Source organism: Gastrolobium bilobum, unplaced genomic scaffold, assembly GCF_033153095.1.
Source record: "Gastrolobium bilobum isolate Gb01-03AN ecotype WA unplaced genomic scaffold, APGP_CSIRO_Gbil_v1 utg34045, whole genome shotgun sequence".
Classification (NCBI taxonomy): domain Eukaryota; kingdom Viridiplantae; phylum Streptophyta; class Magnoliopsida; order Fabales; family Fabaceae; genus Gastrolobium; species Gastrolobium bilobum.
This window is the reverse complement of record NW_026896567.1, coordinates 50,420-67,293: the sequence shown is the minus strand read 5'-3', so window position 1 is coordinate 67,293 and position 16,874 is coordinate 50,420. Positions and strand designations below refer to the sequence as shown.

Below are 16,874 nucleotides of genomic sequence, written 5' to 3'. Positions count from 1 at the left end.
AAACCTAGGGCAAGGAAACGTATCAACCCTTGCGGTTTAGGGTTCGAAATAGGGAATCTTCAATTTACTGACTCTAAAGGCAGATCATCTCATGATCTCTTTTACTATGCATAGATTTCTGAGTTCTGTAAATGTCATCCCGATTTCTCTAGTTTACAGATAACCTAATCCCTTACAAAGATTTGACGAATTCCTTTAGCTTATCACCCTAGGCCTGTGCTCTTTCAGGACGTGCCCAAAAGTATACCTATGAGTCTCCATGTTTCAGGCAGACAAGGTATACAATCAAAACATGCCTTCTAGAACACAGTCTAGGTGACAACTTATGGTCTAAGGAAAGACATGCCCAAATATTAAGAGACTGCTCTAATGATACTTTTGTAAGATTTCCTCATAGAGTCTCTTTGTGGGTCTGTTCAGTGCGAGCTATACCCTTATAGGTTCACCCACGACTTTAGCTAAGACATCTTCATATATGTAGCTCATGAGGTCTTTACCTTGCATCCAAATACAAGTTGATAAGGCGTGCTAGTCTTACCCGAGATCACTGATCCCCATTCTCAGTGTCTCTAGACTAGGAACATAAAATTAGGAATAAACATCCAGTATCCTTGAATCCTCATGATCGTGATCTCATCACAGATACTCAAGAGATACCTATTTTATTCCAAGGGGTTCATCCAGTTACTCATATAAAATATTAACTATAATATTGAGACAAAATATGAAACAAGATAAAGAGTGCTTTTTATTTATTTGCGACAATATAAAAGGTCCACATATGTCCTAATCTAATCAAAAGATTGTCTCTAGGACATCCATATACTAACAGTTTCAATTATGCAATTAATATGTTTTAAATTCCCAGTCTTGTTTACGATCTGGCCAATATTGAATGGGCATTAGAATCTTGCACGTCAATAGGAATATTGCTTTCTTGATTTTGTTTGGTTAATTGCTAGGGTTTGTATGTTCTAGGAATATGCTTATGAATTCTACGACTTATGATTATTAACCTTAATGTTTGCTGTAGAAAAAGGCTCTAAGGGGTTAGGGCCTTGGAATAAAGTAAAGAAATAAAATCACTAAGGGATTGGGGGTTTAGTTAGTTTAGAAAGAATTTTCGATAATTAATCTTGAATGTTGATTGCATGAAAGGTTTAGTTAGTTAATTTTATTATTACTGTTTTTTTTTTTTGGATATTACACAAAATGTCCAACATAGTGGACTAAAAATGGCTCTTTGCCAACATCGTCATCATCTATATACAGAACTACATAATATCATAACCTAAAGCTATATATGCCTCTCAAAACAATAACAATTATACAAATATATGATCATACATCATACCAAAACAATAAGTACAATCATCATTCTGAAATATCCAGTCATCTCTCTATCATAACTGGGATCTTTGTCCCTACGTTACCCTCTTACCCTGTGAAGGCTCTCCTGTAACCGAAGTACCTGAAAAATATCCCCATAACGCTGGGTGAGAAATAAATCTCGTAAACTTAGTGTTTATGGAGTAGTCTCCACCCGTGAGTTCACTTCCTATATGTAAGGTCAGATACATATAGCATAACATACATCATATAAGCATATTAATTTTATCATGTATCTCAAATATCCAATCACATGTCATCACCTATATGAATGTAATTACACTAAGTATCTAACAAATCCAATATACAAACACACAGATATCGCAAACATGATCCTTTTAGACCATGGTAGAACAACACAGAGGAAAATCCTCATAAACCAAGAGCTTACCTCTTGAAGCTCCTCTAACATTCTTACTTGCAAAATAAGAAACTATGTCAAATCCTCAAAGCTTTGATCAGGAATCATTATACCTCACGATTCACACCTGTTATCCAAATATATATCAGATTTGACTTTCACACATCCAAATGTATCACAAGACTTATAGTTTGTCGATTTCACCTTTCATTCTTGACAATTCATGTCCATACCACAAGTCAGACCTAAAGACTTATTCTTTGACATTTAGTCACATATTGTTAAATCTATAAAAATTAACTCTATCATCATGGTTTAACCACTTACATTTGCCTTAAACACACTTTATATTAATTTCTAGGGTTAATTATGAATTAACTTGATTCCCAACCATATAAATTCATACATGGCTGAACCCTAGCATCTTACATACATATCATTTCCATGTTTTTAATTTATTCATTCATGTTCCATTTATTCATTCATGTTCCATTTAACACTTCATCAATGACTTAACAAAGCAAATCACAAACTAGTCCTTTATTCCTTAATTCATTGACAATTTAATGTCACAACACTTTCAAACATTCAAACACTTGAACTAATCATTTCAATACACTTTATTACATATCAATGACATATAACATCATTCAATATGATTTAAACATCATGGATACCCTATTAACTCAAAATGGCCGAATATATAGATGTAGGATTTAAAGATTTTCTCAACATTCAAAATTTAATCCAATGACTTCAATCTCTTATTTAATCATTGAATTCATGTTTCACATACTCAATTTATCAATCAAAACATAAAAACCTTAATTTACTATTTATGGTGAATTTGTATACATTTTAGGGTTCATGAGTTTTCTTCCAAAATTCCTTTATCTTTTCTTTATTTCAATCATCCATTGACCATTCAATAACCTTAATTTCACTTAAACTTCATGAAAAATACATGAACTTCACATGCTTACACACATACATGGCCGAATTGGCTCATGGAAGAAACAACATCTCACAAGCATTTTCTTGACTTATTATCCATTGATTTAACTTGAAACCAATAACAAAACAACATCCAACATCAAACAACTTCAAACATCTTCATAAAACATACATGAACATTCATGAAATCACAAAGAAAACCTAGATTCACAAATCATTTTCCTACAATTAAAATGACATATAATACCTTAGAAAGCTTCCTTTTGATGATTTAAGTCTTTTCCAATATATAAACCAAGTAAAAGACACTTCAAACACCCTTAGGACAACAACTATGTTGAAGATTAAAGAGAAGATATCTCACTCAAAATAAAGTCTCAAGGTGTATGGTTTTAGGGATTTTGATCATAAGCTCACAAGAAATATTTTTCATGTTGAAAGTTTCTTGAAATAGTGGCTAAATAATCACAAAGTTCTCTTAGGCTCTTCAACTCCATGAAAATCACGGCCAAAGAGAGCAAGAAGAAGAGAAGAAAACGTTAGTTAAAGTAGAGAAAAGAAATGAAGTGAACAACTTAAACTTTTTTTACGACTTAATACTTAAGTTTTCTTAACTTTTTGAATTTAACACCACCAAATGAGTTTCATTGGCTAACAAATCTTTATGTCACTTTTAAATTTCTGCATATGTATATTACACAAGCAAAACTAGCGTGGATTACATAAAAGAAAATGAAAGAAACCGACTTGCACACAAAATATCACCAAAGCCATCATTTTTTACTTTTCCAAAGCATAAAGTAACTTAATTCTTTTTGGTTAAGACTTTAACGTTCAAACAAACTTGCTTGGGCTTACCTAGCATGAAAATGGCGTGGAACATGAATAATATATAAGGAAGAATCAAGTTGTACTCATAAAGAAAATATAGCACACAATTGTTGACTTTTTCAATATTTATATTACTTAATTCTTATTGGTTGTTACTTTATCTTTTTTAACTTGAAACTTTGACCAACCAATCATTGAATCAAGTAATTACACATATGATATAGAAAATAAAGCAATACAATCATCTTTGACCAAGGATTAAACTTAGTTGTCAAGTTTAAGCTTGCTTTAACTTAGTTTTGAATTTTAATTTACTTAATCTTTGACCTAACTCTTTAAATTATTTTATATATCATCTAATTAAATTAAACATACTTTTAGTACTTAGAATTCACCAAATAATTTTACTAGACTGTCAGAACTTAGTTCCTACTTAGTTTGTAAAATTATCAAAATACCTTGTTATCACAAATTTGATTTTCATGTCTCTAAACACAACTTATACTATTGTTAGGCATGAATTGTATCCTCATATTCATTATCATGTCATTTGCACGATTTAACTGTTAGAATCCTCTTAACAATCACAAAATTCACATATTGGCTCACTTATCTCTATTTAACACATCATGAGATTTTGGGTTATTATCATGTCTATCAATTGTTCCTTGCTTATATAGAAAAATTCTTTTGGTAAAAATGACATGTTTTTTTCCTCTTTTCGTGCAACAAAGGCTTTGTAGTGCTCTAAATTTAATTTGTCCACTACGCGTTCCCACAAGAAATGAAAATACCGTAGTTATGCTCTTTGCATTTCCTCTAGTTTTTTGTTGCTATGTGTTCAGTATGAACACCAAATATGGATTATGGGTGAAGTGTATTTGTTCGTTATTAGTGAATGAGTTTGGATCTTCTCTAATAGTACTATTCTTGTATTTATAATGGTCATATCTGTCAGTTATTATTAATTAATGTGGAGCAGTTATCGTAGTGATACGTAACTATCATGGCGGTTGCGTGGGTTGTGGTTTTAGCAATGTAGAGTGGGAAAAAGTTGTGGGTTTAAATGCATGATCTGGGCTCTTGTCTTATAATCCTATCTTCTTAGTTCATGGCTTACGGCCCCTTAATCCAGGCTCATGTTACTTCAGGCATAAATGTATTGGGCCAATGCGGGTTATGGCTTGATGGGCCAATGCGGGTTAATCAACCCGGAACACTACGGTGGATTGGGCCAATAGAGATTAATAAAAGAGTATAGGCCTCCTCTTTCACCTACAAAAGACTAATTGAACGACGTAATGCAACACATCGGCCACTCGGTAGGCTCAATCCTTGTCAATTATTTGTTATGTATGATATTCATAAGTAGACCTCCTGAGATCTTTTCTCTAGCAGTTTACGTAAGAAGATTAACCATCAAACAAAGAAACCACTTGTGATTGATACTAATGAGGAGAAAAAAACTAAGAACTTCAATTTATTTTATTTTTTATTTTACAAATTACCAAACTTTCTCACTAATAATTCACGTTCAAAAACAAAAACTATTTTTTATCATTCACGTAAGTAAAAAAGAAAATCTAAACCCTCAAATATGATGAAAACATATTTTAATTTATAGAAGTAAACGATATCTATAGTGGATATATCCTTTTTCAAAATACGATAACTGTCAAAGGACTTATAGCAATTTTCCAAGTAACTTATTTATTTTAGCATATGTATGGGCTCGCAAGAGAGTACATGCAAAATTACCGATGGAAGTATATATATATACATATTACAATTGCAGAACATCTTATGGCAAAAACATAAAATTAAGGTAGTGTTTGGTTCGGAAGAAATTTTTTTTACTAGGGAAATGTAATTGATAGGAAAATGGTTGGAAAGTGAGTTTGATAGAAAAATGTAAAAAAAGTTGTTTGGTTGACCCAAATATTACCAGGGAAATTTATTTAAATATGTAAAATCTATGTTCGGGAGAAACTTTGCACTTGTTTTTTCACTTCTCCAGTCATCTCACAATACCACATCTCAAGTGGTATTCTGTAACAGTGAATTTCATCCAAAAATCAACACAAAAGTCATTTTCCCATCTATCCTATTTGTCTGGTATTTCTTGAAAAAACCTGAACCAAACGTGGTATTTTCCAATATTCACCTACACTTTCCCATCAATCCTAAAATAAACCTTCAACCAAACACTACCTAAGAGCATTGAGATAGTTAGCTGAATCTGAAACTATTTAAACATTTTTATAAATAGATAATATGTCACATATTTAGGCTGGTAAATCAACAATCAAATGGGGGAAGTATATGACTTTTTTCATCACAGATTAACTTCAAATGTTGAAGAATAAAATATTTTTAATGAATATGGAAATTTTATGTGGGAATAATATTTGATAGCTTTTCCATTGCCACTCATGTTATAAATGAGTGAGTTGTCTTTTGCAAAGTCCTTCTTTTGGAACCCTACTTTTCTCACTCTATTTCTTTCACGATTTATTGGAATTGACCTTTTTTTTTGTAACAAAAAGAGCACAAGCCCAAACAAAAATAAAGAAAACAAAGAAACTATCCAGGAAGAGACACAAATCGTTCCCTTCCCACAGATGCCAGATCCCCTAAATAAATCAGCAAAACACCACTAGGAGACTCCTGAAAATATCTCTGGTTAGTTTGATCAGGAGAATCAAGCAAGAAATTGGCCAGCCAGTCAGCACACATGTTTCCCTCCCTGAAGGTATGTTGAAAAAAAATCCGCCAGTCTTTGTCTAACATTGTTCGTATACGAGAGATAAGATTTCTCTCACAGACTGCTACACCACATTTGGTGAGACCCGTGATTGCTAAAAGTGAATCACTCTCTAAGATGATACTTCTATATCCTCACTCCAAGCCCGTTCTAATCCCTTCAATATACCCCAAAGTTCAGCCTTGAAAGAGGAACAAATGCCTAACCTGAAAGCAAAACCTCCCAGCCATTTACCTTGCGAGTTCCGAATAACACCACCATAAGCTGCCTAACCAGGATTCCCTCTAGAAGCCCCATCAGTATTCACCGTCACAAAACCATATTCTGGAAATTGCCAAGTAACATTCAAACACGCAGAATTTGACTTTGAATGCAAAAACTCAGGCTCTGAATAGCTTTATCAATATCCAGCGCAAGATTATTAATGAAAACTACTTTATTTGCAGTAGATGGTACTTCTTCTCCATGATTAGTCATATTTCTCCAATGCCATATTTTCCAGCAAGCCATCAAGAAAGTTGACAACCAGCCTTGCACCATTGTTGGAGACTGCTCACTGAACAGATTGATATTAATCTACTGGTTCAAATCTGCAAAATAGAAACCAGAAATGGTATGAGAAAATATGAGGCTATCTGTAACACCCTCCCTTGTAGGCCTCCAAGAGAGTTGTTTACTAAGCAAAATTAGAGTTCTTTTGTCATATTTTAAGTACTGAAAAATCATTTTGATGTTGCTAATTAAAACTTGTGATTGGAATCGGGTTACTTACAAAAAAATCAGAGTATACTTTCAAAATTTCTTAACTTGCTGAAAATAGTAATTTCCTGGCAGACGTTGTTGTCTTTAAAAATTCGTATAAAATCAGTTTCGACGATTCAAAAAATTATTTCATATAATATAGAAAGAGCACGTCTGGGGCTTCGCGTGCATATAAAATAATAGTAAATCGGAGTTCGTTTGCCCCTCGTAACATAACTCGCAAAGTGCTCGCAAAACTGTTCGAAAATCAGCACTTAATAAAACGTCAGAAATTATTTTCGCAAACTGTTTGTAGAATTTATCTCCAAAATACTTGCTGATCATAAAAGTCTTAAATCAACAATAAAAGCATAATCCAACAGTTATCCAAATTTCTCAATTTAATACAGTCATCCATCAAATGAAAAGCAACAGCAACAGCCCAAACAGCAACACATAACAGCAAATATCCATATAATCATAACTTCATATGCTCTTTCGTCCTCCTGCCATTTTGTAAAAATAGTAGCCCCAAAGGGGTGAGAAAAATCCCAGTAGTGTGGCGATAAAACCAATAATACAACAATATTAAACTAGGCACAAAATTATAAACAATCACATCAACATTTCATTTTCCGTTAAAATATCATAGTGCGTATATAACGCCATCATTATGCTCCTAACACCTTCGTGCACGTACTAACATTTCATAGTGCGTATATAACGCCATCATTACGCTCATAGCACCGTCGTGCGTGTACATACACAGTGGATATTCCATAATGGCTCCCTCAAAAGTGAATTCCAACTGTGGCCTATGCGGACGGAAGCCAAGTGTCCCATACCCTGGTACCGAAGGGATGCCTATATGATGTGTGCTCATACACATGGTCCTGTATATAACTATTCTAAATTTCAAGGCTAACATGGATCCTGTGCATGCATGCCATGCTATGCTGTCACAAAAAAAACAGAAAAGCAGATGCGGTATGATGTAAAGTGCATGCTTATATCATCATTATCATAACATATACTTCATGTACTTTTTATACCATACTGCCACGCCATCATTTCTTTTCATAACAGAGTTACCATCATAACATTTCCATAGGCAGAATACTTTCCTCATAAATAGCAGGATAATCATTAGGCACATGTGAGCAACAATTCACAACTTCATACACTACTTAATAGTCACATTAGGTAATACCACCAAACACTTACCTTGTGAGTCCAAGTATTAATCAAGCAGCATCAAAACAGCCCACACTTTAGGAATTTTGCGCACCTAATTGAGAGCACCATAAGTCATAATTTTATTCATAAAATCCTATTATTCATATGCCATTTTCATGACTTCCAAATTCGTGTATTTTAACCGGCTTATCATGTTTCTTGTACTATTTAATTTCTGACTCCACATTAATTTAGTAGCATGTAGCAGCGAAGAATTTTATTTACCTAATCCCCTCCACTAATGGCTAACACATAAGAATTTTTCCAAGGTTCACACACCCATAAATTCGATTTTCATAGTTCTCCTAAAGAATTGATTTTCTGACTTAATACCAATTCTTCTAACTTGCTACAGTAATGAAATTCAAGGTTCTCTGGGCATACAAGTTCGGTTTTCTGCCCATTATTAGGTGCCTAACATTGTTTATTTATATCCCATATTCTTCATGACATAGGGAGTGATAAAGGCTTCAACACGCTGCCCATAAAGTTCTTAGTGTATACAAATATTAATGATTTTCCTAGTCCAAGTAATAAGTTCAACACAACAACAACAGAGCTATTTCCATGCTCACAAGAATTTGGTTTTCATTATAAAAAGATGTTTAGGATTTTCATAGTTTCTAAGCCACATTAATGTTCTGACTTAGATTACTACGCCAATTTGTCAATAGTGAGAATTCCAAGTTTCAAGAACAATTCTTTGAGCTTGTATGGGTTATGTCCAAATCGGTCTAAATGAGTAGAAGTAAGAAAATAGGAATGACAACAAGCTAACTTCCTAGGGCATTCTTAGAAACCGAAATAGGGAAAAAGGGAAAAATGACAACTAGCATCCTATTCTTACATGCAACCGTATAGGATAGGAGAACAAAAGAAAAACTTAAGAAATTGATTGTGGTTACCTTTTGTTTATATACCAAGGAATCCCAAACAAATCAAAACAACCCCTTACTTTTTCCTAAGTTCCAAGGGCTTGAATCTGATTGCATGCAAGAGAGAAGGGAAACTCTTCCACGGCTGGTCATGAGTATACAGTGGAATGAAGGAAAAACTAAAGTTTAATTAAGATCAATCACGGAGGGGAACAAAACAGAAGAGGTAGACATCTTACCCCCCTTTGTTTGCTGTTGTGCAGCTGAGAGGAAAAGGAGTGAGTTTAGAATTCTGATTATCCCTCCAATAGCTCCACGGTTTGTAGCAAGGAAAAGAGAGGAGAATATGAACTTTTCTGGATGTTCTCACTCCCCTCAGCTCAGGATTTTGGGAGAAGGAGGGAAATATTATTTGGCTAACTTTGTTCTGTTTTAACAAAATGATTTCTTCAACCCATTACTCTCCACTTTCAGCGCTCGGGGTGATGGAATGAGGGTTAGATGGCTGACTCAAAAGACCTCAACGTTCATGCATCGACTGAAGTAGTCTTGGATGCTAATGCTTGTAACCAGATTGGTGCTCTCTCTCTCCACACTATGCGCACAAGATGATAGGAGGAGATAATAAGGCTGGTCAGATTTTTTAATACAATAACCAATACAAAACAGATTGCTTCTTCTCTTTACACCATACGCAGGGAATGGAGGGATAGGCTGGATAGGTGATTTGCAAGCACTCAACTCCTATGCCAATTGGCATGCATGCAAGGAGTGAAGGTTGATTTAAACTTTGAACTAATGACAAGTGTAACAATCAGATTTCCTAATCTAACTAGGCGCATGGGTATAGGAGATAACAAGAGATAATAGTTTGCCTCTTGTCCAATGACAACTCCTATACTGATTTCTGGAGATTAATCAAAATAAAGTTTATCATGGATCAAGTGTGAGAGAATTTTGGACTGATCTGAACCTTCACACAATGCCCTTGAACCGTAGGCCATGGAAGATCAAGGGTCCAAATTCACTTCCTAATGAGCATCATTTTATGTAATATACTAAAATAGTAAATGGGGTTTAGTATGATGTCAATAGAATAATTCCTAACCCACATCCACATGTAATATTCTACTATTTATTACTTTATGTACCCTCTAGGTTTTAACTAAGATTTTCCTACGTTGTAATTAAATTAATCATATCGTTTTAACTAGAGTTTCGAATTCCTAAAATATATATATACATATATTCACCCATAATTGCAATTAAATAATTTTACTAATTTAAATTAATTCCACCCTAAATTCATATGAAATTCGAATTTAAGTTAGGTGTTTTAAATCCTAATTGCAATTTAAATAAATTCCTGATTATGCAGGGTGTTACACTATCCCACACTCTTCTAGCACCATTGCAGTCCTTTAGTGCATGAACTACCATTTCTATATCAGCATTACACACAGGGAAAGTATTGTCCCCTCCATTCCAACTAGCTATTGTGTTTTTAGTAAGAAAATGATGGTGTAACAGCTTCCAGGAAAAAAATTTAATTTTTTGCGGTCCTTTCCATTCCCACAACCATTTCCACCGTTTCTTAACAATCTCATCTTCCTCTCCAGGAGAAGATAGATAATTATATAGAGCATTAACAGATAAAACATTTGACCCCGACAGACTCCACACCCTTCTATCAATCCCATCTTCTATCTTAGGAGGAGGGATGCCACGAATTATATCAAGAATATTACTTGGAAGCCATGTTCTAAGCTTATCAAAATCCTAGTCACCAGAAGCAGAAACAACCTCGTTAACCTTCATGCTATCTAGCAAATGCCAACTATCATCTGGCAAGTACTCCTCAAGGTTGCAAGAAAAAGGAAGCCATTTGTCCTTCCAGAAACGAATTTCCCTACCATCACCAAGCTCCCAAACCAAATTATCTTCCTTGACATGCCAAATTCTGCAGAGATTACTCCACAAGCTAAAGTCTCCCTTTCGATATTCAAACAGAGAATCCATTCTATTTCCATTCTTATATTTTGCATAAAGAACTTGGACCCAAAGATGATTTGGTTCTGAGAAGACTTTCCAAGCTTTTTTGGCTAAAAAGGCATCATTCATTTGAGTCAATCTCCGCATTCCTTAACCACCAGACAACTTAGGAGAAGTAATGACATTCCAGCTAATGGCATGGTGTCTTCGTACATTATCCTTATCCCCCAGATAAAATTTCTCTGCAATCTTTCAATTTTTTCACAAACCATAAAGGCAGCTTACTACTTTGCATCTGAAAGGAAGGAATAGGAGCCAAGACTGATTGAGATAAAGTGATGCTCCTTTCTTGAGATAAACAATTCTGCTGCCAGCTGCTTAACTTATCTTTAACCTTCTCCACTAGACCATCATACAGGCTTTTAGAAACTCTACCTTGGTGCATCATAGCCCCAAGATATCTTCCCAGATTTTTGACCTTTTAAACCCACTAATTTGAACCACTTTATCCATCACATCCGCCACAGTATTCTTCGAAAAATACACACAAGTTTTATCCATACTAAGTCTCTGGCATGACATATCTTCAAACAGCTTAAGGTATTTCATCAGAGTAGCGATCTGATCTTCTTTTGCCTCCATAAACATCATAAGATCATCTGCAAAAGCTAAATGCAAAATCATTGGACCACCCTTACCAGCATACATTGGTTTCCATAAGCCTCCATTGACAGCAGTAGTGATAATATGCGAAAGTTTTTTTATTGCCAAGACAAACAGATACGGAGAGAGTGGATCACCTTGACGAAGACCCCTTGATGGGCAGAAATCCTCTGCTTTCCCCCATTCCAAATAACATTAATACAGGTAGAAGACAAGTAGTGCATTATGATATTAATGAAAGCGGTAGGGAAATGAATCTCTTCCAAAATATTACGCATAAATTGCCAGCTCACTCTATCATAGGCTTTAACAAGATCAATTTTAATAGCCATAAAAGCCTTTTTACCTCTCATTTTGCTCATGAAATGAGTAAGCTTTAGAACAATGGTGATATTGTCTTGAATTTTTCTATTCGGTACAAAGCTGACCTGGAAAGGAGAAATAATTTTCTCCATCAAATGCTTGAGCCTGCTAACAATGATTTTAGTAAACAGCTTATAGATGACTGAGCATAATGATATTGGCCGAAACTGAACAATGGACTCAAGTTTCTTTGTTTTAGGAATTAGAACCGGCAAAGTTGAGTTAACATTCCCTATTGATCCCGGATTTGTCCACATTCTTTTAATAGCACTACAAATTTTTTGCCTTTAACCTATTCCACTGTCTTTGAAAGAAAATGGCTGGGTAACCATCAATATCAGGGGCTTTATAAGCACCCATCGAGAAAATATTCTGTCTGATCTCATAATCATTAGAAATGGCCCCCAAAGCTTGAAGATTCTGTTGAGACAATTTAGGCCACATGCTCTCCGAATCTAACCATCTGCAATCAGAGTCTTCCTCCGAGAAAAGCTCTTTAAAGAAGCTACAACATGTTATTTTAAATGAAGAGGGTCTTCAATCCATGTATTCATATTGTTACACAGTCTAGAAATTCTAATATGCACCCTTCGAGTCACAGTTTTAAGGTGATAAAACCTCGTATTCTTATCTCCATCAACTATCCATTTATGTCTAGATTTTTGAAACCATGTTTGTTCCTCCTAATCCAGAGTTATGTTCAGAAGATTCTGCAGATGCTCCTTAATTTCTTGCAACCTATGACAGTCCATTGACTCCCTTTGATCCTGGACATCAGCAATTTTTTTTTGTCAAAACCCCCTTCCTGTTATTAATATCTCCAAACACTTCTCTGTTCCACTTCTTCAAATGAGGGGTGAATCTAGATAACATACTATTAACATCTGAATTATCTCTCCATCTATCCATCATCAGATCCTCAAAGTTTGGGTGATCCATCCAGGTTGCCAAAAATCTGAATGGTCTATCAATCCAATTATGCTGTCGTTTTGTCAACGAAAGAAGAATAGGATTGTGATCAGATAGGAATCTAGGAAGAGCTTGAACCTCAGCATCTTCAAAGGAAATTCTCCAATTCACATTAGCACAGACTCTGTCCAACTTGTTAAAAACTCTGTCTAAATGATTCCATTTGGGGCCCTGCCACGTGAATTTATTCCCCATACCACCAACATCCTCTATATTACAGCTGCCCAAGAAGTCTTGAAATCTACGACATTTAGCAATATCAGGTGGAGAACCTCCTTTTTTCTCACTACTACACCTAATATCAATGAAATCCCCTGCCAAGATCCAAGGCTCAATAATGGAACGGCTCATTTGAATAACTTCCTCCCACATAGCATTTCTTATATCCTCATTAGGATTGGCATAAACAACAGTGCATAAGAAACTGTAGCAGTCACCAATAGACACCTTCATATGAATAAATTGCCTAGATTGCCCTATGAGTTGAACTCTAACTTTCTTAGAATCCCATAACACCCAAATTCCTCCAGAAAAACCAATTGCTTCTTCCACAGTAGCCTTATCAAATCCTATTCGACTCATCAATTTGCTATTGATTTCTCTCCTTGTTCTAGTTTCCATGAGAACAACAATACACAGATCATTTTTATCTACCAATTGTTTAAGGGTGTGTCCTAATTTAGACTTAATTGCCCCTCTACAATTCCAAAATAACAAAGACATTAAAAAGATTGAGATGATTGGGCATGCAAAGAATACCCATGTTTCTTCTTAATCTCTGGATTATTATCCATTCTAACTCGATTCAAGGCACTCACCTTTTGATGACCATCTAATACCTTTCCACTAGCTAAACGGGCATCAGGAGGTTTTGGTGCAGACATTTTAGAAAAATCAATCCTCTTATGTCCCTTTTGAGAAGAGTAGGACATATTCAAAGAAAATGATTTGTTTTGGATTGAAGGGACCTCACCTTGGCTTCCTTTAGTAGCTCCTTGGACTCCAGCTGAAGAATCTTTCTCCAGGTTTAACTGCCCATCAACTATCATCTGGCTGATTTGGTCCTCCTCTTGAATCTTGTTCACATCTTCTGTTGGTTTATCAACAATCATATTATTCCTCACATCAGCTCCGTTAACCTCTTCATACTCGTCCCCTACTACCATAAAAGTAGAGGAGGTTTCAATAACTTTGATTGGAGATTTCCCTCTTTTTCTAACTCCTTTCACTGCTTCCACCTCCATCTTCGACTGATACTCTCCCACTTCCTGATGTTCCACTTCATGATCTTCCAGCTCTTTTTGAATCTGATCATTTTCCACATTTTCCTTTTCTTGCCACAGAATACTGAATCTTGATACACTACCATCCCTGTTTGTTAGAGTTCATATTAGAAAAATTTGCCTTCGGCCTCTAAGAAAATCCACTTTTATTATTTTTCCTTTGTTTATTCACCAGCATCCATGGTCTTAATCTAATTTCTTTCTTTGTATCATTGTCTTCTTGGCCCCGTTCCATGTTTGGCTCCGCGAGTACATGAACAGAAGAATTAGCCTTCACATTACAATTTTCTGTGCGATGACTATACACTCCACACCCATAACATATCAAATGCAGTCCCTCGTATTCAAATTTTTCCAGTCTCCCCTCTATTTTGTATTCTACTTGAAGCGGTTTACTCAGGTCCAGTTCCACACATATTGTCGCGAATTTCCCTCTAGCCAAACAATTTGTGGCAACATCCATCTTTATGAATTTACCTAGCCAATTACCTACCTCCTTGAGCAAATCTGTGTTCACATACTCTACTGGAAAACTAGGAAGTCTGACCCAAGCCATGATTCTACCAATAGAGCTTGAATAGGGATTAAAATCAGGTTCCCATGACTTGATAGACAGGTAATGATCAAACAAAACCCACGGGCCTGCCGTGAGGGCAAAATCCATATTTTTATGAATAGAAAACCTCACAAGAAAAAATCCGTTCTCCACATCAGTAACAAAAATTTGCCCCTCTCGTGCCCACATATTTTGAAGCCTCTTCTTTATAACAGGAAGATCCAATTTTTTCCCTAATAGCTTCACAAAAATCACCTTCCTCCATGGTCTCCATGCTTTCTTTTTAAAAGCATTTGACAATTTAAAATTAGCCATACCTTCCTCATCAGTTTCACACTGGACTTCTGAAGGCTTTTCCGTTTCGGTTTGCGCATCCTGGAAATGCTCCTCCTCTTGCTCAGAGCCTTCCTCTTTGTCTGCCTCATGCATCTCCCATTTACCGTTATGTCGCATTAGCATTTCTTTAAAAGACATCTTCTCCCCCATCCACTCTTCCTCTCTTTGAACCAAAGAATGATCATTACTGAAAACATCATCTCCTGACTTTGGCTTCTTTTTACTCCGTTGCAGGTTATCTGCTTCTTCTTTGGACAGCTCCGTCGGTGTTTCCGACAGGGTTACGGCGCTAGGGTTTTCTCTCATATCTTTAATAATAATAATAATATTATTATTACTACACCCACATTGACCTTAGGTTGACAAGTATACAGGTGAACATCATACTAGTTTTAATTCAAATACGAATTATTACAGAAGTGCCAAAATAATTATCTCCATGGGTAATTTAGGGTATGGCTTCTAGCTCGGTAATCCTTTGATTACAATATGAAAGAAAAAATCAAGAAAAAAAATTCCAAGAGGAGGAAATGAAATTTAAAGAATCTCGTGTGCATTATTCGATCCATTGACTATTGTAAAGAACTATTTTAACCCAAAAGTTTAAGTTATTTGGTGAGACTATATTAATTATTTTATATTTTTCTAACACACTCCCTCACACGAGAGCTCATTGAGTTTAAAAGGTGGACAATACATAAGCCCATCTACCTATGCTAAAAAATTCCACAAGAAAAAGTGTGGGGCAGTTAGGATTGAACTCGTGACACTGACGCTCTGATACCGTATAAAGAATTATTTCAACCCAAAAACTTAAATTAGATTGTTTTATATTTCTCTAACAGCTATGCTTATCAAACAACATACAATGCAAACTTGTTTACGTTATGAAACAACTACCAGGCAATAGTCAAAATTAAAAGTAAGTTGGGATATTAGTGAGTGTTATGCAAAGAAAAAAGAGAAAAGAATCACATCACTTAATAATTCTAAAAAAGGATCACCATGAATTTTAAAGATTGTCCCTTGAAAATATATCAAAACTCAATATCACTGTAATACAAAATGAAACAATTCAATATCATCTCTGAATTCTTCTTAGGAGCAATGGGAAATAAGTAAATCTTAACATGATGTTTGAGTCCACACTAAATTGAGTATCATAATGTCTTACTAACACCCCACCCGCCCCCGCCCCCTTCGCTCAATCATGGAGGAACACCACTGAATGAAACACTTCCAAAGGAGCCTTCTAAGTTGTAAAGTCCAAACACTCACTGAATCATCTTTAACTGTGTGATTGATCGAGATATTTTCACCTAATCGCTATTTAAATCATTCAAATATTTTTACAAATTAACTGTGTGATTGATCGAGATATTTTCACCTAATCGCTATTTAAATCATTCAAATATTTTTACAAATTGGTAATATGTCAACATGAATCAAGAATCAAAGGGGAAAAAAATAGAACTTTTCATTGCATTGAAGAATGCAGTATTTCCAAGGCATTACAAAAATTAAGAGGGAACATCATCAATCACACTCTAAGTGAGTCAAC

General features: G+C 35.1%; 2 protein-coding genes and 1 long non-coding RNA gene across 3 annotated transcripts; all 3 read right to left on the bottom strand.

Moving 5' to 3' along the window:
- Positions 1 to 1,279: 1,279 nt before the first annotated feature.
- On the bottom strand, positions 1,280 to 3,189 carry LOC133300611 (uncharacterized). Its single transcript, XR_009750075.1, has 3 exons — positions 2,952 to 3,189; positions 1,781 to 1,877; positions 1,280 to 1,471 (listed from the first exon to the last, which is right to left on the bottom strand). It is a non-coding gene; the product is annotated as an uncharacterized LOC133300611 (long non-coding RNA).
- An 8,104-nt stretch (positions 3,190 to 11,293) lies between these two features.
- LOC133300618 (uncharacterized) lies at positions 11,294 to 14,382 on the bottom strand. The gene is made up of 6 exons (XM_061500196.1): positions 13,898 to 14,382; positions 12,996 to 13,835; positions 12,462 to 12,674; positions 12,081 to 12,274; positions 11,645 to 11,976; positions 11,294 to 11,392 (listed from the first exon to the last, which is right to left on the bottom strand). The coding sequence occupies exons 1-6, from the start codon at positions 14,380 to 14,382 to the stop codon at positions 11,294 to 11,296; spliced, it is 2,163 nt and encodes a 720-aa protein (XP_061356180.1).
- A 169-nt stretch (positions 14,383 to 14,551) lies between these two features.
- Positions 14,552 to 15,619, bottom strand: LOC133300616 (uncharacterized). The gene has a single exon (XM_061500195.1). It carries the CDS (start codon positions 15,617 to 15,619, stop codon positions 14,552 to 14,554), a length of 1,068 nt encoding a protein of 355 aa, XP_061356179.1.
- Between the last annotated feature and the right edge of the window lie 1,255 nt (positions 15,620 to 16,874).

Coding starts and splice junctions, on each gene's coding strand:
- LOC133300618 (XM_061500196.1), bottom strand. CDS start 14,382: ATGGAGGTGGAAGCAGTGAAAGGAGTTAGAAAAAGAGGGAAATCTCCA. Junction 13,836..13,897: donor GAGATTAAGAAGAAACATGG/GTATTCTTTGCA, acceptor TTGGAATTGTAG/AGGGGCAATTAAGTCTAAAT. Junction 11,977..12,080: donor AGTGAGCTGGCAATTTATGC/GTAATATTTTGG, acceptor GGGGGAAAGCAG/AGGATTTCTGCCCATCAAGG.
- LOC133300616 (XM_061500195.1), bottom strand. CDS start 15,619: ATGAGAGAAAACCCTAGCGCCGTAACCCTGTCGGAAACACCGACGGAG.